The sequence below is a fragment of the Dermacentor silvarum genome, chromosome 1 (assembly GCF_013339745.2).
Source record: "Dermacentor silvarum isolate Dsil-2018 chromosome 1, BIME_Dsil_1.4, whole genome shotgun sequence".
NCBI lineage: Eukaryota > Metazoa > Arthropoda > Arachnida > Ixodida > Ixodidae > Dermacentor > Dermacentor silvarum.
In genome coordinates, this window is record NC_051154.1 from 91,576,750 (window position 1) to 91,599,913 (window position 23,164).

The 23,164-nt window shown below is 46.7% G+C and overlaps 1 protein-coding gene across 1 annotated transcript in view; it reads left to right on the forward strand.

Moving 5' to 3' along the window:
- The first annotated feature begins 9,287 nt into the window (after nucleotides 1-9,287).
- Nucleotides 9,288-23,164, forward strand: part of LOC119450596 (uncharacterized) — a 29,398-nt gene continuing 15,521 nt past the window's right edge. The window contains exons 1-10 of the mRNA XM_049665295.1: nucleotides 9,288-11,299; nucleotides 11,394-11,472; nucleotides 11,759-11,892; nucleotides 12,087-12,186; nucleotides 12,655-12,756; nucleotides 13,183-13,392; nucleotides 14,699-14,786; nucleotides 15,151-15,356; nucleotides 15,430-15,514; nucleotides 15,851-16,049. Coding sequence (XP_049521252.1) covers nucleotides 9,288-11,299; nucleotides 11,394-11,472; nucleotides 11,759-11,892; nucleotides 12,087-12,186; nucleotides 12,655-12,756; nucleotides 13,183-13,392; nucleotides 14,699-14,786; nucleotides 15,151-15,356; nucleotides 15,430-15,514; nucleotides 15,851-16,049 — 3,215 coding nt within the window. The remainder of the gene's footprint in view (nucleotides 11,300-11,393; nucleotides 11,473-11,758; nucleotides 11,893-12,086; nucleotides 12,187-12,654; nucleotides 12,757-13,182; nucleotides 13,393-14,698; nucleotides 14,787-15,150; nucleotides 15,357-15,429; nucleotides 15,515-15,850; nucleotides 16,050-23,164) is intronic.

Below are 23,164 nucleotides of genomic sequence, written 5' to 3' on the forward strand. Positions count from 1 at the left end.
TTCTATCGGCTGCATAAACTTGGACACATTCGCTTACTAACTGAATTACCAAGCATGGTGTCAGCGCGCACAAGCAAACATGAATAGATCACACTCGATGACCGCAGACAACCACTGTCAAAACGCTGGCGTGAGCATGCGCGCGGCAGCAGCGAGTGAAAGTTCGTGCGGTCTAGTGCTTCAACGGAAACTGAGCGGTGAAAGCGCAGCGCATACAAAGGTAAGAGCCGTGGGGAGATCGCTTTCAAGATACAATGCTTTCAAGCCCACAGCCGCGCAAAGTACAAGTACGCAGTTGTTACCAGATTGGAAGCCGCACCCCCTCCCTCCCGCCCTGCCATCCTGCTTTCCTCCTTTCGTGTGGAAGATTGAGTCGCCAGTTCCCCTTGCGCCCGGTCGCAAAATACACATTTGGTGCCGCAGCTAAACGTCGCCTCCCCTCCCTCCCTCCCATCCCCCCCGGCCTTTCGCACGATGGAAGACGTCGCGTCTGCTCTCCACCGTGCGTTCGCTCTCCGCGAAAGCGCGCGTCCCTCGTGCGTTTTCACTCGCACATGCAGCATACGGTGCGCGGCGACGATTTTATCACCCTTGGACTTTACACGGAACCTCAAGGAGACGGCGACGACGACGACGGCAAAAATCCGCTTGGAGTGTCGATATAATTGCTATCGCAATAAAACAGCTTGGAACCGTTATGTTGAGGCACAGGGAAAGAGTGTCTTTGTTTCCGTTGACAGTGACGCTTGCCTCCGGGCTGGCGTGATAACAGGACAGTTCATTTCTTATATTATTGCAATAGCAAATATATGGATACTCCAGGCGCATTTCTGCGGTCGCCATCACCGTCGCCGTGATGTTCCGCATAAAGGGTGATAACATCGTCGCCGCGCGCCGTATGCTGTATGTGCGAGTGAAAGCAGGCGAGGGTGAGCTGACGATGGCGGCTCAATCTTGCGCGCGCAACGAGGGAAAGCGGGGAGGAAGCGCGCCGTCTTCAGTCGCGCGCAAGGCACCGGGGGTACCCGGGCCCTATTTTGAAAGCAATACCAACAGCTTGCAGCTTCCTGTCTGACTCAGCCCTCAGCAGCAATGAGCTCCGCTGAGTCAGGCAATGAGCGGAGTTAGTTTCTCCAAATCGCTTTTGGTCCCACTGGTACGCGTAGTCACGCGACAGTTTTAGTATATTTCGCACGCTACGAGTAAAGAGGAAAAATAATTACGCAATTTATACCGCGATGAAAACGACTGAATGGGATGTTTTAGGACTCGGTAACAACTTTCCCACCGGAAGTCACGCCCGAAGCAATTAAACAGTTAATATTGTCTAATTAGCCAGGTAATTAGTATACAACGTCATCCTAGAGTGGCGGAAGAGGATTTGATGAACGAACACTGCAGCTTTCATAATCTAATCCTGCACCAATTTTTAAAACAATTTGGCTAAAGTTAGTTGGAATACCCAGAACGTATAAACTGCCCCTGTATGGGCTGTGCGTGTCAGGCGACTGTACTGACGCCCTGACACTCATACATCATCATCATCATCATCATCATCATCATCATCATCATCATCATCATCATCATCATCATCATCATCAGCAGCAGCAGCAGCAGCAGCAGCAGCAGCAGCAAGCAGCAGCAGCAGCAAGCAGCAGCAGCAGCAGCAGCAGCAGCAGCAGCAGCAGCAGCAGCAGCAGCAGCAGCAGCAGCAGCAGCAGCAGCAGCAGCAGCAGCAGCAGCAGCAGCAGCAGCAGCAGCAGCAGCAGCAGCAGCAGCAGCAGCAGCAGCAGCAGCAGCAGCAGCAGCAGCAGCAGCAGCAGCAGCAGCAGCAGCAGCAGCAGCAGCAGCAGCAGCAGCAGCAGCAGCAGCAGCAGCAGCAGCAGCAGCAGCAGCAGCAGCAGCAGCAGCAGCAGCAGCAGCAGCAGCAGCAGCAGCAGCAGCGCAGCAGCAAGCAGCAGCAGCAGAGCAGCAGCAGCAGCAGCAGCAGCAGCAGCAGCAGCAGCAGCAGCAGCAGCAGCAGCAGCAGCAGCAGCAGCAGCAGCAGCAGCAGCAGCAGCAGCAGCAGCAGCAGCAGCAGCAGCAGCAGCAGTAGTAGTGCGGGAGGACTGCAAACTTAGTTTTTTCATTCGTTGCCTGATGACCAGCAGTGAACCATGTTTGTTGAAACTCTGCGAGGGTGTATATGAGAACCTAGCTGAAGCTTATATGACGCCGCCTATGAACACTTATGCTTTCAGTGTATCTGCTGAAGTGCTGCAATTATCCGAAAGAATTGATCGTGCGTGATCGCATAATGAGAAATTACATGGAACTTAACGTACTCTAAACGAGACAGTGAATGCAACAACGGAAGGTGCACATAGATGCTAAGAGTAATGCTTCGAAATGCAAGACTCTGTCAAAGACAAGCATCGCGGAAGAAGGTGGTACACAAAACCTGCATTAATAAACAGCTGTCTATTTCCCTCCTCCAGCACCTTCTGAAAGCTTTCTCATTTTATGCCGGGAGCAGCCTTAAAGAAAATAATAAGAAGAAGACACAAGTGGATTATTGCTGGTATTTTTTATCCTCCTGGGGCGGTGACAATATCACCTTCACTGGAGACCAATACGGAAGACTTTGGCGTTTTAAGGTGAAACAGAGTGGAAGGAAGAGGGCGTGTTCCTTACACCCTCTCCGGAGTCCGGGCCGCTCCCAAGCTACCTTCACCTACCAAGAGAGGACAACGTCCGGTTTTCGCGCAGCAGACAATTTATGATGGCGTGTATGCAGCGTGATTCACTGCGTACAACGCGGCAGAGGCATACGCAGACTGTGGGCGATACTTCCGGTAGACAACGACAGACGTCGGGCGTCGCATTCGACCTATGCGTGGTCACGGCCAAGGTCAAATGGTACGGGGTTCGAGGCGCTGCAGCCTCCAGAAAGCCCGGGCAGGCTCCATGTGCGTGTCTGGCGCAGAAAACGACCCCTTTCCCGCGGTGCCGACCCCAAGAAGAAACGACGTCGCGTGAGCAGTCGGCTGAGCATATATTGCAAACCTGTCCCGGGGTTTGTTCACACCGGGTTGCACACCGCTTTTGCCATATATTGCATTCTGGGCGACACCGGACGCAAGAGGAATACACGCCAGCAGACCAGTGTGATTCTTCACGCAGCATGACGTTGCGCCAGCCTCCAAACAGCCGCGCGGGTCCGCGACGTCCAAAAATCTCGCCGGACTTCCAAACCAGTTCTCTTGTACGCGGGCTGTTTAATTTCGCTTTTTTCTGCTTGTTTAGATCTCCGGCGCGCACAGGGCATAAGTGCGTGCCTGTGTTCGTGCGTTTACGCACTTAGTGTGTCCGCCGGGGCTACTCTATACAAAGACTCGTTTCTCCTCGAGCTTCGGTTACGAGAGTGATAAACTCTTTCCGAAGCCGCATCTCTCTTTCGTTTAATCCCTCGGGGATTCTTCTTCTCCGCCTCCTTTCTTTTTTTTTTTTTTTCGCCTTCCCACCTTGCTTACTCCTCGGGCGAGGCAACAGAGCATTGACCCAGCATACCGGAACAGCACCACTAGGGCCACCTAGGACACCACCAGATAACAGAGGTGCTGACCAGGAGCAGCGCGGCTCAGAACGCTGGGAGAGCGTCGAGCACACTGGACGTGTTTCCTGGCCGGTAAGGACTTGCTCGTTCCCGGGCTCCACGCCCACGTTGCCTCTGCGCATCGCGGTGAAAAAGCGTCGGTGTTGTCGTGTCCCAAAAGAAAGTGATAGTTACTAACAGCCACTCTAGCGAGCAGGTTAGCGCTCTAATAGTTGTGCAAAAAATAATATTATGTGTTGGAGACTTATCGACCGTTTACTAATCCATGGGCTTTGTCGAAGTGGTTCTTTTGAAGATAATCCATCTTTGGCTCTCACTCGCTGCGTTGATCGTGCTGTGCTGGTCATAAGGCAGCCTGAATCAGTCGTTGGGGCGAATGAAAGCCAAACACATGGACAATTCGTGAAGAGAGCTACCACCGATTGCTGTTGAACACACTGCGCTTACTGCGGTCCGCGGATGTGTTAACCTCCTTGAAGAAGTCATATGGTACGAAGTAGAACTGTCATCACGCTGTCGTACAATGCATTTGCCATTTGCATAGTTCATTGTTCTTTCGGGAGTCATATATAGTTCATTGCGGAATGTATCTGGCTGGACAAGTAACAGGTAGTGTCAATGGTAGTCCTGTCTGTAGGCTTTTCTGGCAGTTGGTGAGATGGTGAGCGGAGGCCATTAGCCCATACTAGGTTAGTTTCGGAATGAACTGATGGTTTGAGCCTATGGTCTTCTATCATGCCTTAAAGATACGCTTGCCCGAAATGATAATGCGGCTGGCCTAAACCCAGATTCGCTGATGGCTTAGTTGGATTCTTCGCTTCAGCCTCATCATGGTTTTGTGCACGCCACTTCTGGCGCAGGTGGCATAGGTTCAAGTCGTGGGCTTACTGACCTATGATATACAGGGCATGCTTAAAGTACACGGCTGTTTTGTAATGCTTCTTTGGCCATGGACCTCTACAGGCTCAAAATAATGAGTGGTTCGCCCGACACTACAGAGCTTCAGGGCGCGAGCAACGCTACAGGAGTCCCACGGGAGCACACAGCCTGACGGCAGCTTCCGTCGCGCGGAAAGTGGCCCGCTTACCTTTCATAAAAATGCACAGGCGGAATGCTTCAGAATAGAGATACCCCTATATATATATATATATATATATATATATATATATATATATATTTTTTCATTCCTTTCTGTCGCGAAGCCAACATCCATGCCCCACGACAATTTTGTTGCTTCCATCTGAATATAAGCTCCGAACGCATTTTCATTACAACTTTTTCTTTGAGAAGTTTCGACGATGCAGCGAAGAGATGTATGCACTCGATCTTGAACTGAAATTAAAACTTTCTGTTGCCTTGCCGAGAGACTTGGAAACCTTGTTTCATCTAGTACGACTAGCTGTGGCCTTCACCAACCACTTCCCACTTAAAATTGGGCTCATCGTATCCTCATCTTGTGCTTGTGGCTAATGAGATGCTCACATGCGCTGTTAACTTGTCATTTTCGTGCCCAACAGAGGCGAGAACTGTGCGTTAAGCTTAGGGCAACGAGGACTCATACGCTCTCCTTTTGAACTATTCTCGGACCGTGGCCTTCTTCGGACATCGTAAGGAGGGCATTGTGTGTTTTCCGGAATTATATTGTTACGTGCGACCTATAGCCTCAAAGTACTGACAGTGTGCATGCGTTTGAAAATTTTTCATTCATTTCTTGATCACATGCCTAAGCGTGGCATTCCATTCTCCTTTCTATTTTATTCCTTTCATGTTCATCAGCAGATTGTTTCTTTTATTTCAAATAATTTTCATCCTTCATAATGCCTTACACCATATAGAAGTAAAAAAGAGCAGCAGGAAGGAAAAGCTTCCAATCTCTCCAACCGATCCCGCAGATAAACCAGCGTGTCTGTCTTTTTAAACAAAATTTGGCATTTGTGTAAGAAAAAAAAAAGAAAGACGTGAAAATAATAATTTCTTGTTTTCTGGGAACATTGCGCCAGAGACTAGCAGCATGCACAAATTGTTTTTGCGTGCATGAAGAAGGGCTCTCCCGCACGCTCTTTACATTCGGGCCCGTATCTTTTAGCGGTGATCGAGCCTAGTTGTACTCGTGCGTATAGAGCTCGCTGCGAGCCACCAGTGACAAATATAGTCTCAGCTCGCTAAGCTGAATGACGAGTTTCCGTACTCTTTTTGATTAAAATGTCACGCACGTCACACGTCATGGTATTTTCCACCAAAGCTAGGCTGCACAGTCCGAAGCTGCCAAAAGCCTCTGGTTTGACAAAGTCGGATGTTTTGTTATTTTTTTTCTTGCATACTACGTGGCCTTCCGCATTTCGAGGGTAATTTAGCACTCAGGCTGTATCGCCCATCGAAAACATTCACAGAGTTAGAGCCAGGTGCGCTCGCGCCTACGCTTGCTGCTCCGTTTACCTCGTGAAATGTCCTGATCTTCAAATTTCCACTATAGTACATTTTCACGAAATTGCCACGGCTACCTTTTATTTTCTTAGAGGGAAAAATGAGAAAGGGGGAGGGGGGTGCTCATGACGGAAATACGGCATTAATGGCGCCGAGGTCTACACCTCACTCAAGTTTTCAACGGACAGAACCGACATACAAATGACGTAGGTTAAACTGCGAAGTATAGTTGAACCAAGGTTAATGTGCCCAAGAAAGTCGGGCGCACGTATTGATTGATTGATTGGAAAGTTCCAAATCAACACAGGGACTATGAGAGACGTCGTATTGGAGGGCTCAGGGTTAAGATTGCCCACCTGGAGTTCTTTAAACACCCAGCCAAAGTGCGGCGCAGCGTTTTAGCATTGCGCCATGGCCGGAATGCTACCGCCACTGCTGAGAGTTGAGCCGGCGTTGTATCAGTGGGCGGATCTGCTCTCGCGAAGGAATTCCTCTAATCCTTAGCTCGCAGGTTTCATATGGCACGCCCCTAACTTTTGGTGATGCCACTGGCGTTGTGCACTGCGGCGGCAGTCTGTAGGAGAAAAACCAAGACGCCTGTGTAATCGTGTAAGCTTTTAATATACAGGTCGTAGCCACTGACGCCATCACACTATAGCACTTTAAGAAATGAACACCCCGTTATCCCCGTTATATAAGTGTTAACTTTAGTTAATCCCTACTTCCAGCTTTCAACGGGTGACGTGGTAAGAAACGGCAGTGCGATAGCAATTAGATTTGGCGCCATTCGACGCGGAACGCGCCCATAGGAAGTCGCAGACGTGAAAAACCGCAGGCCGATAAGATTAACGGGACGGCATACTGCATATAAATAAATGTGGTGTGTTTGGAGTCAAGTTCTTTCATCGTGCCGTAAATGACGTATAAAACGTGAGGCGAAACCTGAACGCCCACGTCGGGCTGCCGTCGCCGTAGCGACGGAGTAGGAACGCGGACCTTACGACAGTGCGGTCACCTCTGTGCCGGTTTTTTTGGAGGTCGGCTAACTCCCCTTTGTCGCCAGTGATAAGGGAGATCTCGCAATGTCGTAAAAGCGACGCTCCGGGAGGGTTCGGAGCTGCCAGCGGAACGTGAAAGACTGCGTCAACAAGGCATGTTGTTGTTGGGCGAATCGGTTCGTTATACTAGTACGAAATTATAAAAGAGAGCAAATTAGCATGATAATTAAAGGCTTACCCTATATGTTGTCCATCTTGTCAGTGCTTTTTTTTTCCTCCGTTATGAAATTAATAAATCGCAGTTGTTGCTGGTAATGTCGAATGGCAAGTGTTACCTTTAACAGAAACACACACAAAGAACTTCGCTGAAAGAAATGGCGTCAAAGTAGGGCAGGTAGTCTGTAGTTTAAAGCAAAGCTGCTGGGTACTCAAGGTGGCATAGTATGTGCTCTCTGGAGAGCAAAAGCCATAGAAAACACGTTTATAGATTCGGCTTATAGCGTAGCAACTCCTTAACGTAAAGGAAGAAACAACAAAGAAAGATGAGGAGTGCAAAGCAAATAAATACTCTTTGGGTGCACTGGATGAGGAAGCTTGTGCCGCAATGTTTACAGCCGTTTATCGGAAGTAAAATTATTTGTTAACCTGGTAAGGAAACATGGTAAGGAAAATTATTCTCACTCCGGAAGTTTTGTGGAATGCACTAAAATAAACGCTCAAGTTCCAAAATTATTTAGCATGGGCGCCTTGTTTAGACGCGCCTGAACTTGCTTGCACGTGGCGGCGTCATCAATCTATGGCTGATAATATATTGAGCAGTGGGAAAAGGGAAAGGTGTGCAACAAAAAGAAAATATACATGCCAGAGAAAGAATAGTTTTGTGCACCTGTCTCATTTCGCTCTCGTTCATATGGTAATTGAATAACCCGTGCCCACACTTAGCTACTCCCCGATCTCGCGCAGCCGCAGCTGGGCGCGACTAACGGAAGTCTTGCGTTCGCGTGCCATGTCCATGGCGTTAATGGTACATAGTAAAAAAGTTGTGCCTCTATAGGCATTTTAGTTTGCATTAATAAAATTAAATTCTGGGGTTTGTTACGTGCCAAAACCCCGATATGAATATGAAGGCACGCCATAATGGGGGACTCAAGCTTAATTTTGACCACCTGGGGTCGTGCACCCAATGCACGGTACAAGGGCGTTTTTGCATTTAGCCCCCATGAAAATACGGCCGCCGCTTCCAGGATTCGATCCCCCGGCCTCAGGCTTGGCAGCGCAATGCCAAAGCCACAACGCCGCCACGGCGGGTCTTGGCATTATCCTCTCTACATTGAGTAATTAAAATAGCAAGTACGTTGTCATATTTATCAAACGAGGCATTTCATAGTTATATGCTCCTGTTTACACGAGACTACTGCAAGAACAAGTTAACCAGATATTTGCACAGTGTCTCATTTCTCTTTAATTTGGTCTTAGGGACGGCGTCTATAAAAACATATGAGTGCACAACGATGTCTTGTCTATCTCCAGCATTCTTCTAAAATCAAATTGTAGTCATGGCAACCATGTCTAAACATGCAAGACTCAATATTTACCCCATCTCTGGCATCTAACGCGAGGCCTGTAATGATCTTTAATGCGCACCGCGCGACTCATCCCGAAGTGTGTCCTTCTGACATCTGAGCGCTAAGAATGCTCTCGATGACTAACACAAGCATTGAGACGCCTGTTCTACACCCTAATACTTACATAACGTTTATTATATTAAACAGCCAAACAGCACTCGTGGCTCCGCTAAACTGTGAATAAATTGAGTGCCGATGAACGTGCCCACCATAATAATACCTTGATCACGTCAAGTGAAGTGCACAGTGACTGCGGGAACAACTGTGTGAACAATCGCGTGAGACGAGAAGGAAGGTGCTTTTAAAAGAACCATGCAGGAGTCGTATTCTCCACCTCTGACCGGCACCGGTTTTGCTGCAATTCATACTACCTCTACTGCGAACCATTCAGCACGTTTTACTATGCAGTGATGTTCATCTGAACATGTGCTTCGACTATGTACTTGGCGCACCCATCATTTCACTCTAGACTGTGTTGTGGTTTACTGCACGATAATCAAAGAATGATGATAACATTCACACGTGAACTGGCGTTGTGGTCACAAGTGAGCGAATATTTATGTGCCGGACATGAAACGAGAATAAACTAACAGTGCTTCATGGTCTCTTTAAGGTAAACCCGGTCCTGCAGTGCCAAGAAAGAAGATGGGAACCTTTAAGATCCTCCTCACGCTGGCGATGGTGACAACGGCGCTGTCGCTGCCGACGCTGCCGACGCCGCTGAAGCCGGAAGGCGCCCCGGACCGGCCGGCGCAGCCCGCCGCCCACGCAAGTCCTGATGTCGCTGTCTCTGTCGAACCTAAGTCTCCTGGCGAATCGAAACAGGGAGAACGCCTGGAAGGCGTCCGGTCAGTGAGCAATGACCCCTCTCTGACGACCAAGAAACAGAGTGCGAGCGACGGCGCTGCTGTTCAAGCCACTCAGCACGTCGACACTCATGACACATCGGGTAAGGACTCCGTTGTTCAGCTTAAAAAGTCAGTAAAGCTGAATAACGATGAAAGCCCCGCATTAGTCAAAGACGAAGCTAAAAGCGAGACGAAAGACACTGTTTCCCATGACAAGCCTCTCGAGAGCCCAAATGTTGAACTCGGCAACGATGCCAGCACTGCTAGTCCTTCAGCAGACAAGCCACAAGAGCCTGCAAAGCCGTTGAAGGGAATAATAGAGGATGTGAGAGATTTTGGAACTCCGAATGACGCTGTTGAACTGCCCAAGGACGTCACCTTGTCTGATGACAACAGAAAAGCTCATCCAACCACTACTGACGATGAACAAAAACCTACCGACAAGGTTGAATCAACGCCTATGGTACATGATGTACCAAACACTGAGCTTACGCCAGGGCACCTAGAATCTACAAATACCAACGCCGATGTTACTAGGCAAGTAGAATATGCTGTTACTGAAGATGGCAAAAAGTCGAGCGAGGCTTCTACTGTGACTCCACATGAGGTCACTACATTGACCTCTGCAACACATGAAAACCGTCCAGGAAGTTACCACAAAATTAGCAAACGCGAGGACACTAAGCACGATTATGAAAAAGACACTATAGCTCATGCTATAAGTAACACTGGCAGTCCTAAAACCAAAGTGTCCAAGTCAGATGTATCAAAGCCCGCACACGTCAAGATGGACGCGCACAAGTCCACTAAGCCACACACCAAAACTATACAGGAAACTGCTGACGAAATGAAGCCTACAGGTTTTAAAACTTCCAGGGAAATTGCCAGCCCAGATACACCAGAAATAAATGCTCAGGAAATAGACATTGCAGAGGCCAAGCAGTCACCCGACACAGTCGTGAGTGGCGCCAGCCAAGTGGACCCTGCGACACAAGTTTCTCCTGTAGTTTCGCCAGCCTCCGCACCTCAAGCCGCAGTTCCAACAGCCGACGCGGAAACGCCACAGGACAAACCATCAACGTCGACCACTAACACCGCCAAAAATCAAACGGCGACTACAACTGAAAGTGGCGGTGGCTTTAATCCTTTTGGACCGATCAGAAGTGTCTTTCAGCCCATCATTGACGCTGCAGCTTCCGTTAGGGATCAGATACGACCAGTAATCGGAGCTGCACTCTCCCCTGTTTTAGGTCCACTCAGTCCCGGAAAAGGCGGAGCGGCGCAAAACGCCTCCGCTACTACAGTTGAGCAGCCATCAGCGTCGGAAGGTAGTGCGACGTCTCCGGCAAGCCCCACCGGTGATGAAGAGCCACACAGGGAAACACAAACTGTTGTCCCTGCTGATACAGCTTCATTGACGACTGTTCAGGATAGCGCAGCTCCTGAGGTCAGAACAGATGAGACCGGCGCTGCGACGGACGCCAAAACAGTGGCTCTCCCAGCCCTGGAGGTCAATCGCAACGGATCCCAGACCCCACCGAGCCCATTCCCGGTGCCTTTCGATCCGATTGCCGCGATCAATCGATTCACCAAGCCAGCAGTGGAGGCTGCTACCAACGTACGTGACCAAGTGCGACCCGTCTTCGAAGCCGCCGTGGCGCCCATCGTGGACGCGCTGAACCCGACCAAAGAAGCTACAGACTCCAACACCCCAGTCGGTTCTGCTGAGCCGCAGCTGCGGGCATCGGACGACATGCCCGAGATCGCGGCCGAAGAGCCGGTGCAGCCGCACAAGCGTCGCTACTCCAAGTAAGGAAAATAAAGCGGAAAAAAGGAAGAGCACTTCTCTCTTGTGTGTTGATGAAACATTTCCAGACGCTAACAGTGACATTTCGTTTGACAGTTACAAGCTGTTTTCCGTTTACATCGGTAATGACACTACAACCTTGGATGTCATCAGCGCACTCAGAGAAAACATGGAGGTAAGTCGTAACTACTTGTGTCCGGGGGAAAACAAACAAACAAACATAAAAAGACACGCCGATTATGTCGATGGCTACGAGAAACGCCATATTGCTAAACAAATGGCCGCATGTGCCGGTTATGCCTGGCGAGAACGCATCACACTCGCTCCTTACACTCAGCTTCTGTTGACGCTTTATTATTACACGTTTCCTAAGCGCATGGATTGCTGCTAAAGGAAGCGTGCCTCCTTGAAATATCAAAGAACCAAAACTCATTCAGGGTCAACGCTCTGGCTTTTCGCAGGTTGACTTTTGGAGTGCGCCCACACTGAATCGCAATGTGAGCATCCTCATTCCTCCGGAACTGGTTGAAAAAGTACAAAATATACTCAAGAACGCTGGCATAGAGTTCCACGTCATCACGGACGACATACAACGGTACCAACTCTAGTATACTGATTGAAAACAAACAAAAAAAACGGCTGCTCGTCATTCAATTTTTTTTTCTTTTCACGTAAGGTTGACTCTAATCTAGACATATACAACTCAAGAACGCGATCACAGTTCTACTAAGCACGATCTATATACATCCACCCACCAGATACCAACTAAACCGGACTTTTCTCCCCTAGGTGGATAGACAGAGAAGACGAAGAAAATCGACCTGGTGTTTTTTTAGAACAGAGAGATATAACACACTACGCTTTTGACAAATATCACCGTGTCGAAGAGGTATGTCCAACCTATCGTCACCACGCTTTACTGTGTTTTCAACAAAGTTGTTTTCAAAACAAAGGATGAGCATCCATTCAACTCGCAGCTCACGCTCGCGAATTCAACTGAGTGCCCAAACGCACAAAGTGGTATAACCACATATCGGTTACATAGTTCTGAGTGCATTGAAAAAAAAAAAAAACGGCTAAAGCGGCAAAAAGGTGCTGGACTATAAGTGCCAGCTTCTGTCGCCAGTAGACCGTCACGTTCGTTTGTGAAAATTAAGCTATGTTTTTGTTAGCAGCACGACAAGTGAATATAGTGTAATCAAATAATGAAACTAATAGCTTTCGTCCAACAATTATAGGATTGGTCTATCTGACTGACCTGTCGCAGAGAGCAAAGGTGTCTACTCGTAACCGTCCATGACAAATGGTTGATGTTTACGATAAAAAGAACACATACACAATATATTTTTTACTTTAGATAACAGGGTACTTGGACCTCTTGGCACAAAAGCACAGCCACATTGCCACAGTGAGAAACATCGGAATGACCCAAGAAGGAAGGCCGATCAAAGGAGTGATTGTAAGAATACATTTTGCACGTTTTGTACTGTCATTTATAGATCTGATTTGGTAGCGTTTCAGGGAACTTGTGCGACACATTGTTATTCTAGATGACTCAAAGTTGAGTCGCCGATCAAATAACAAAAAAACGTTTCCACACTTCAGATAGCCTACAGGATCAGAGAGTTATTCTGAATGGACCCTTTTACCGTGATGTTCATTGTATTACCATCAGTAACCAATATCAGTTTATTTGATTTAGTTGTTGGGCGGCCATTGTTATTTTCAGGGTGTTCAGGGCAGTCAGTTTGTGTGGTGCTTCGTAAACACTTGATTACAAACTTATTAGTGTGCCAAGTAACATAATACCTGCGCACTGTCACCCATGTGAACATGTCACGCTTGGCGATGGCTGATTCACCGTTTCGATGCCCTTCTCTGGCAGCTGAGCACCGGAAGTAACCGGCCGGTCCTTTGGTTCGATGGCGGCATCCACGCGCGCGAATGGGTATCACCGGCGTCGCTGCTTTACTTTCTGCACAAAATGACAACGGGCTATGGTTCAGACAGCACCATCACGACGCTTTTGCAGACCTTCGACTTCTACATCTTCCCTGTCGTTAATCCCGACGGATATGCCTATACTTTCACGTCGGTAAGACCTTGTCTCTTACTCGATCATTTCACTTCCTCTCACCAAGCATTCCGCTCATGCGTAGTGATTGTGTATGTGTTGGAAATGTTCCTCTAGATCGCGCCCTTGTTTCTGGCTGCTGAAGCAGCATAAGAAGCAGCTGGAACTATTGCTGTGACCTCAAATATTAAGGAGTGGTAGATTTTGCCCACCCAAACGCCTTTGGGTACCCAAAGGAACATTTGCGTACCCAAAGCGCCATGCCCTGTTTACGTTCTTTTATACCCCTTTTACTTTCTTTTGCCTACCTTAGTATATTTTTAAAACCCGGTGGTTTGAGTCACCAAACTTTGGATGCGCAAAATCTAAAACTCCCTCTTATCCAACGCTCTATAGCGCGCTCTCCTCGCCCTAGCCTGTTTTGCTATTGTTGATATGACGTTAAGATCTGTTAGCAACTGGTATTTTAAAGATTTTAGGTTAATATATCTTTGCAGCTTTTGCCGCATTGTAAGGGTAATTTATTTGACAGCTTCAAAAGCTGTCAAATAAATTCTCAATACAAGTCAAGAAGATTTTCGACTCCTAGGGCGGCAACTTACAAGCTAGTTCTGTTATGAACCACCCAAAAGGCAGTAGATTACAAGTTTCCTACATAGTGAAACCAGCGAGTAGTCCTTGTAGAAGGTTTCGTCTACATCACTCTGGCCACACCTGAGATCAGAGTGAGGAGCACTGTTACTGTCAACCTCTGGGACTTCAGAGAAACGAAACTTCTACAGAGGCGCCAATGTTACTCCCGACATGTCCGGCCGCACGCACAGCGGCTTTGAAACTTCTGGCAAGAACTGTACGCCACACTCAGTACGACATCAAGGGTGGGTTGTCACATTCTCCCTCGTGCTCCTTCACACTGATGTGAATATATGTGTAAACGCCGTGCTCCAATTGTCCAAAGCTTTATAGTTTCGGAACTTGGAAAACACGAGTTTGAGAAATGCGGACGTTCTTAAAAGATTCGCGTATCCATCCAATAGCGACTACAGCAGTAAATAGAGCTACTGCATGGGAATAACCAAAATGTAATGGACTTCCTAGAAAGAGCAAGTCGCATTTTGTTGCTGGGAGGCCAATACAAGTGTATTCGTATTTTCCATGCAGAAAAGTATGCTCTTTGGGTTTGATTCATGGTGTTGCTTTCGCCTGTGCGCATATCGGTTATTTGAAGTGTAGGCTGATTCTGTCATATTCACCCTCGTGCACATCGCTTATCGCTAGCACTCCATTTCCTGCTAGCATTCCAGTCGGTTACGCTGTACGTTTTCAGGATCGCCTTTGGAGAAAAAACAGATCTGGTGGTAGGCGAGGATGCAGAGGTGTCGATCCCAACAGGAACTTTGGGTCAGCTTTCGGAGGTGAGTTGTGATCAGTAACGTGACTCATAACTTTAATTAAAGCTCATCGCGGTGCCAATCGCATGTCTTCGAAAAGACAGTACGTCTACTCAAATTCACCAGAGTGAAACCTTGATAAACTTTGCTAGAAATTGCTTTGAGCAGACTGTAGATGTGGGTGCATCCCATCTCATATACATGATGTGCACTTTCGTTGTGGTTGCTTTCCGTAGGCTCTTTTCTGTCCTTTTTACCGAACGAGTTGACTCTTGTTTGATGTTGTTTCTCGCAAAAACATCTTTTGCTGCAATGAAGAGCTTTTACTTGCTTTCTCATTTGTTATATTCATTTTTAGTCATAACAATTTTACCATGGTTCGTTCTAGGCGCTGGAACAAGTGGTCATCCGTGCTCAGATATCTATCGAGGCGCGCAGGCATTTTCTGAGGCTGAAAGTCGTGCCATACGTGACGCCGTTCTCGAGCTAGGATCTCGAATAAAAGGGTATGTCACAGTCCACTCGTACAGTCAACTCATCATGGTACCGTATGGGCACGGCCGTGGCACCTATACCAGGGATTATGCCGACCAGGTATGTTCACATGCCTTTTCACGTTCTGCCGGTTCCGAACATATAAAAGAATGATGCAACCTATTTCTTCTAGATATCAGCAGCACGGGCTGTCTCCAGAGCTATACAGATCCGTTCTGGCGTATACTATCAAGTGGGAACCATTTCAAGCCTTCTAGGTGAGATAAGAAATTGTAGCGCATTCTGAATAATGGGCTACGGCAGGAGCGTAAGAAGGAACTTCAATGAAACCTGCATACCCATTTGCTTAAAGCATGTGCTGAACGAAAGTCACTGTTTGCGCGTCTCCGAGGTTCGTGCTGACTGAGAATCAGAAGAGTAATTGTCAAATTTTGCGACGTACGAATGACAGTGTAATGTATTTCCCGTGTTTGGTTCCATACTTCTAGTTCTTCCAAGCTTTCATGTTCCTCCCTTTGTTGTTTGTGCCCTGGATTTTCATCTTGCTTTTATTCGCGTGCGTCTATTACCCCTCTCAACTGTCTTTTTTCCAGGTTCTGCAGCTGGGTCGTCTAGCGATTGGGTCTACGACGGCGCAAAAATCAAATACTCTATAGCTGTCGAATTGAGGGACAAGGGACGCTACGGCTTTTTATTGCCGAATTTCCTCATTGTGCCAACAGCAGACGAAGCATCAGAGGGCTTCAAAGCTTTCGCCAAGTTCGTCGCTAGAAGAGAGCTCAACAAGTCCATTCATTAAGTTGAGCGGTCTCAACACGCCTCAGCCTTTTGCTGATACCTGAAATCAATGATGATCACCGGTTTTTACCTCAGTAGATCAGGGGGAACGTCCTATCACTACCGCGGCTGCCCACTTAACCTTAGAACTTTCATTGTTGCGACTATGATCTCATACTCTTGTACTTTTTTACCAAACATTAAGTTTTGTCCAGGGCTGGTCGATTAATCTAGTAACTTTCAAACTGATCAATTAGCCTTTTAATCAAATTAGTTCTTTCTGTATCTCTATTTTTGCTTATAGGTTGAAGTACCTTAAATAATGCAAGAATACTTTCTAAAACGTCTGTGTGCACTTGTGTTGTGATGTAAAAGTAACCGGCTTTCCATCGCTAACAGGAAAATGGGCACAGTACACGCAGCTATCATTGTGATGAAAACTGCAAGCCTGACCTGTCAGGAGTGTAGACACTTGGTGGAGTTTCTAATTCGTGGAAATATTATGCACGTTGTGCTCAGCATTACCTGAAGCACTTGCAAATGAAGCCACACATTTTTAGTCTGTTTCTTTAAACGGATGACAGGGAGAAAAACTGCTCGGGGAAAAATGCCTAGTTCTGTCATAATCCCATGTTATGTATTTAAATCAACACACCGGATGAGTCGCTCAATTAATCATTCAAGTGCTGGTGAATAAATAGACTAAACATGCTCATCGACGCGATGTATTATAACATATCACATTTATAGTGGATTTCCCGGGAATATGGCGAGGACTGCGAAAGATGACTTTACGAATGTCATCATGCACCGTTCCCCTGCATATGGGCCCAGATGGGTTTTCTTACTACTTGTCAGTTTTCCTGCCATCCTGTGTTTTCAGACCTCTTTTCTTCTGTGCGGATCCTATATCTTCACGACTCCTCAAAATCGGATGTGCTTTCACTACGCGACAGCGCACACCGCAGATGTCAGGCGAAAACTTCTCCTGTATTTGTCTACATACGTATATCATGGAAACAAGAACTATCTCGTGGTTATTGTTTCTTATTACGATATCCCAAGCTGTTGGACAGCTTGAAATCATCGCTTCACTGCAATAAATGTTCTTGCATGTGCGCATGCTATGGCACTTTTGGAGGTCTTCTTGTTTGCTTCTGCCTGTTAGCGTACAAGCCGTGCTGTTCTGCGCACCCACCGTTGGACTTTGCACTATCGCATATTACCCGATACGAGCGGCTGCGTTTAAAAGGAGACTACACAGAAGCTCGGAGACGGTTTAGAATTATCGATGAATACTTCGCAACTCTATTTAGGGCATCTTGCGCAGGACGGTTAGCTATAGAGGAACAAATTAAAGGCAAATATTTCTTTTTGAACGTGATGTCCAATCAATGGCGTGGATTACGCCACTGTGACGTCACAAATTTCATGGTATACGTTTGCGTACTGGGGCCTTGGTGACTTGTACAGGAAAAGTTTAAATTCTGGGTTTTGATGTGCCAAAACCCCAATTTGATTAATAGGCACGCCGTAGTGGTTATCCCCGGATTAATTTGGACCTCCTGAGGTTCTTTAACATGCACGTAAATTTAAGTACACGAGCGTTTTTGCATTTCGCCCCCACCGAAATACGGCCGCCACGGCCAGTATCGACCCATGACTTCGAGCGCAGCAGTGCAACGTCACAACCACTGGACTACCGCGACGGGTCACGAAAAGTTCACAAAACTTCTTTGGCTGAGTCGCTGCTTACTTTTACGCGCACTGTCTTTCTTTTTCGATGACTAACAACTAAAGTCAAGAATGCGCTGCCAAAATCTGTGACGTCATGATGAACTGGCGCGGGAATGTCATGCTGGGGCATAGCCACTCGCATTTTGTTGATGCATCCATTTTAAACTCATTTTAAACTCTTTACCAATTATGTCTTTGCCCACAGTAAGACTGGTATCTTTGCAATTCCGGAAGTGTAGTGCGCCAGTCCCACTTAGCTTAATATTTCTATTTAGTGCCTATTTAACGAGCAAACGCTGGTAGCTTTGGGAACACGAGAACAGGCCATTGCACTTGCAAGACACTATGATTAGACTACTTTAGCTCTGCCTGCAGAAGAAACGAAAAGGTACCTGGAACGTTTTCGGCTTAGTCTAAGGGCGGATGTGTGGGTGGGAAGCCAGGAAATGTTGCTAACTAACGAGCCATGTCCTTATTCTAAGTGAATTCAATAAACGGCAAGCAGTAACGTGCCTGCAAAAAATGTTTAATAGGTGGTGTGCAGAAAAAGCGCCGTGCGCAGAATTCGCTTCCGTTCAGTTAATTAATTAATTAATTTTCTTTCATTTCTGCGTTCCGTACAAGACGAATGCAGGGGACATGGACAACAAACTTGTCATACGACAGCTTGACGGGGTCCATGTACCCAGGCAAATGCTACCAGACAGATTTAAGTAAACTTGCATTTATGACATAAATGACAAAAATATGATACGCGTAGATCGAGTGAACGAAAGGTTACACAATGATTGACAGTGATCACCACAACTAGTTCTCAAAGGCTTCACCGAAAAGAATAAATACTGCAATGAACAGTAATAGTAATTTCATTCATTTCATTTATTTCAATTGAAACACCATGTTCAAAAAGAATTAAGAAAATACTGTTTTAAGATCTCTTTTCGTTATACAAGATATGTCAGTGCCTGGTGATATCGTCTTTTAATAGCCTTCTTATCCGATTTTCAATACTGTTACATCAATGGTTTGTTCTACAGAAGGCGACCAACCACGTGGTCTTGTAGCGTGAACTACAACTGTATAAGCTGTCCGGTGCATTCCTTAAGTTGCAAAGTGACAAAAATTCTGCGTTATTGAACTGTAGACTGATTTGGTATCAAACTAACAACCTTATTAGCAACTTTATATTTTCGTGGGATGTCGTACTCAGGCTAAAGAGCAGTAGTTAACATTGGATGAAAAGAGGGAGTTATATAATAATAACATAATAAATGTATTTCCACCTCGGCATACACGATGGTCGGGGCTCGGAGTCAAAAGCTTCAGCTTTGTAGTGAGTAACTACAATGCTGAAGCTTCAGGGATGACTGCGATAAACACATGTTAAACACATGTCCGTCCAGTGGCTCTTAGAAATTAAAAAAAAAGGTGATTAAAAGCCAATAAGTACAGTCACAAGGTGTATACACGTTGCACAATACACGTTCCGCTGAATTTCATTAATTCTTAATGCGATAAGCATCATGAATGATCTAGTGAGGATATCTATATCTATCTTTACTACAGACGCCGCAGCAAAAGCAGTAGTAATAGCAGCAGCAGCAGCAGCAGTAGCAGCAGCAGCAGCAGCAGCAGCAGCAGTAGTAGTAGTAGTAGCAGCAGCAGCAGCAGCAGCAGCAGTAGTAGTAGTAGTAGTAGTAGTAGTAGTAGTAGTAGTAGTAGTAGTAGTAGTAGTAGTAGCAGCAGCAGCAGTAGTAGTAGTAGTAGTAGTAGTAGTAGTAGTAGCAGTAGTAGTAGTAGTAGTAGTAGCAGTAGTAGCAGTAGTAACAGTAGTAGTAGTAGTAGAAGTAGTATAGTAGTAGTAGTAGTAGCAGTAGTAGCAGTAGCAGTAGTATAGTAGTCGCAGTAGTAGCAGTAGTAGTAGTAGTAGTAGCAGTAGCAGTAGTAGTAGTAGTAGTAGTAGTAGTAGTAGTAGTAGTAGTAGTAGTAGTAGTAGTAGTAGCAGTAGCAGTAGTAGTAGTAGTAGTAGTAGTAGTAGAAGAAGAATGAGAAGAAGTATAAAACAGGACTACGACACCCGTCTTGTCGTTTCGCCGTTTGTTTCAAATGTCGTGTTCCATGATTAATCATTCTAAGATTATTGTTAAGTCTCGCAACACCACGCGATGTCTCCCCGAACTAGTAGCTCTGTGAATTTGTTATACAAAACATGATTTAGGTGTTTATGAAAGTTTTAGGCACAGGGTTTCCACAGATATATACCGCTTTATCAGTATAAGTATGATGCTTTTTTTCAATTTTTTATTGATTCAGTGATAATCGCTTCGGAATCTACAGATTTTTGGCACCTTCCAGATATAAAATAGTAAAATCTACTACTTTTAGGAAATTTTCTACCGTATTTTACTACTTTCTACGAAATCTACTAGTTTTTAAAAACAACACTGTTAAAGCGCAATCAACTTTTACTGCTGACGTGCGACGAGTTATATGTTTTTTTAAATTAATATTTGGGCTTAAGCGTAGTCTAAAACACAATGAACACGTCAGGCTTCAGGGGCCATATGTCATCTGCGGCTCTTCCAAAACGGTTTGAGGGTTGGAAGAAGGCGTCTTTTTAATAGATATGGTATTCGAAATTCGCTGTGTGCCATGTGGTTTTTCAAACCACGCACCGGGCCAGGAATTATGGAGGTCATTGTATTATTGAGCGAGGGGGGGGGGGGAGGTGTTACTGCATTGCAGAATGACAAAAACTTCCTTCAAAATGACTCTTTTTCGTGGTTTTACGTGCCAAAACCACGATTTGATTATGAGGCATGCCGTAGTGGGGGACTCCGGATTAATTTTGACCACCAGGGGATCTTTAACGTGACACCAATGCACGGAACACGGGCGCTTTTGCGTTTCGCCCCCATTGAAATGCGGCCGCCACGGTCGGGATTTGATCCCGCGACCACATGCTTAGCAGAGTAACACCATAACCGCTAAGCCAACGCGGAGGGTGCAAAAATTTACTAGTATTGTTTTATGACCTGTGGCAACACTAATAGAAAAAAAAACAAAAATATTAAAAAATACTTTTATGTTGAACTTAGGCCCCTATAAAAGTGTTTCTTTAAATATTTTCCGGGTTGGTTTACGCCTCAACAATAACTAAACGTAATCAGTTCCTGTAACGGTATAACAGCGGGCCAGCTAGTGCTTGCGAAGGCGGCCCATCCATGCGACCTCTGCGACTCCACCCCCTCTCCACCCGCTTGTATACCCCGTAAGGTAATCAGGGCCAGGTGATGCGCGGAAAGCAGTCGCGGGTGACATACGGAAGCCGGTTGACCCGAAATGGGCCAAAGGGCGGCCCCGCACCACTGACTCACGCCGACCGCGAGCGCCATCCGAAGTCGACAAACCACTCCGCGCTGTCTTTCCACGGTCAGGGCGAAAGAACCTGTCCGCGGGCAGAATCTTGACCGTGCCGCTCACTCAGCGGGACCTCCCCGGGCACCCAGACGTCTACGTCGGTGCATCGGTCGCCCACGGCAGCAGTCGAAGGAGCATCGTAGTTCCAGTTCATCGCCGCCCGGAAGCCAGGTACGGAAGGCACGTGTGCCCGCTCTGCAAAGAGGTTTCCGCTTGTGCTCTACGCGTCGCTGTTCTGGCTTCGCGCGTGTGCAAACAAATTGTGGAGCAACATGTCATGGTCCTATCAATGAAAAATGATGACTTGTCGAGCAGCAGACACGTGTGGCGGGCACAGAAGGCGCTGAATACAGTATACTGAGCAACAAGAATCAGGGGAATCGAGCGGTTCGATGTTTTGTTAGCGAACTCCGTATGAAACCAACAGACAATGAAGCCTAACTTCATTGTCTGTTGGCACCATACAAGTTATCGTTTCTCGTATTTCGTCTCATGTGCACTGCACAATAAAATATATCTGTTAGATACCCACGATTGGTCAGCTTTATTGCGACTTTAATTTATTTAGCGGCGAAATGAGGGCGTACTATTCATGACTATGTCAAGATGACACAGTCATGCTGCTGAGACGGCGAATAGCCAGCTCATTTTGAATTCCGAAGATGCTTCCTTCTGAAAGATAACTGCCCATAAAAGTCCATTCCATTTTGGAGATTCCTACTGTAATTTCCAAAAGACCCGCAACACACAAAAAAAAAAACATTGGTCCTAGTCGTCTCTCCACCCCCAAGTCTATTTCATTTCGAGAGAAAGCTGAAGCAAAGCCACATGTCGTGGATGCCCGCAGCCAGTTGCATATTTGCATTGACGATTTGCCGCATGGACGTTGCATTGCCTCCACAGCCACACTTGCCCCTGCACATAAGTGCTCTTTAGTCTGCACGACAGTGGAGCGCTCCTAGGCACAAACTGAATGTGTGAGGTGTCCGTGAATGGTCAGCAGATCGCATGTCTTCGCGCGGCACGCTATAGCAGGGCTTACTTGCATACTCTCTATTTTCAGTAACTACCACTAATTTGTATCTTATCTTGTAAAGGTGCAGCCTGGTGAACATTTAGAATTGCGTTAGGGGCTCGGCTGGCCAACATGATTCGCCTTCGGAAACATCAGCTGTTACCCTGACAGCGAAAACTTGTTCTGACCTCTGCTGTCCGCGTTCGTCAATTTGGTGCGACGTGTTTACGTGATACATGCACGTGGCAAACGCGGAGCAAGAGCCCCTGCCGATGATTTCTGAATGGTAGCCACAGACAGAAAAGAAGACGTGTTTATGTGGAACTTCGCAGGAACCAAGACTACTTTGTGTACATACTAGTGAGAGCCCTAAAGTGTGCGCGGTGAAATCCTGAAGACCGCAAACTTTAAAGCGCAGAAAACCTTCGTAGAGCAGGTCTGCAGAAAGTCTTCGTGCAGACTTCGTGCAGACACCATTTTGGCAATCCAATAGCGCAGCGTGCGAGGCTGTTTTCTTCTTAACTGTACATCGTGGTATGTTAAGCGCTAAGGTTGCTGACTTGGTTGCATGAATATTTAATTTCAGTAATGCCCGTGAACTCGTATGCTGTCAATTTTAGCAGAATGGCCCAATATCATGTAAAATTCTTGAGAAAAATGGAGACGATCCCTCCTCTACACGAAGAAAGAAAAGCTACTTTGTTTATGAGCTCGTTTATAAGCTTTAGGAAAATTATAACTGCGCTAAAACGAGACACGAGAACGAAGTGGACAGGACGATCGCAGACTAACAACTGGTTTATTGGAAAAGTACACCACCCTTTTTGAAACAAACCGGAAGGCTGAAGTGATGCCGTACCTACACAAGGTATCGCATGGCATTAAAAAGGTGGCGGGAAGATACGGGGTCGATTTGGTTTTTTCAGCGTCTTGCAAGTTATCGCGTTTGTGCGCCATG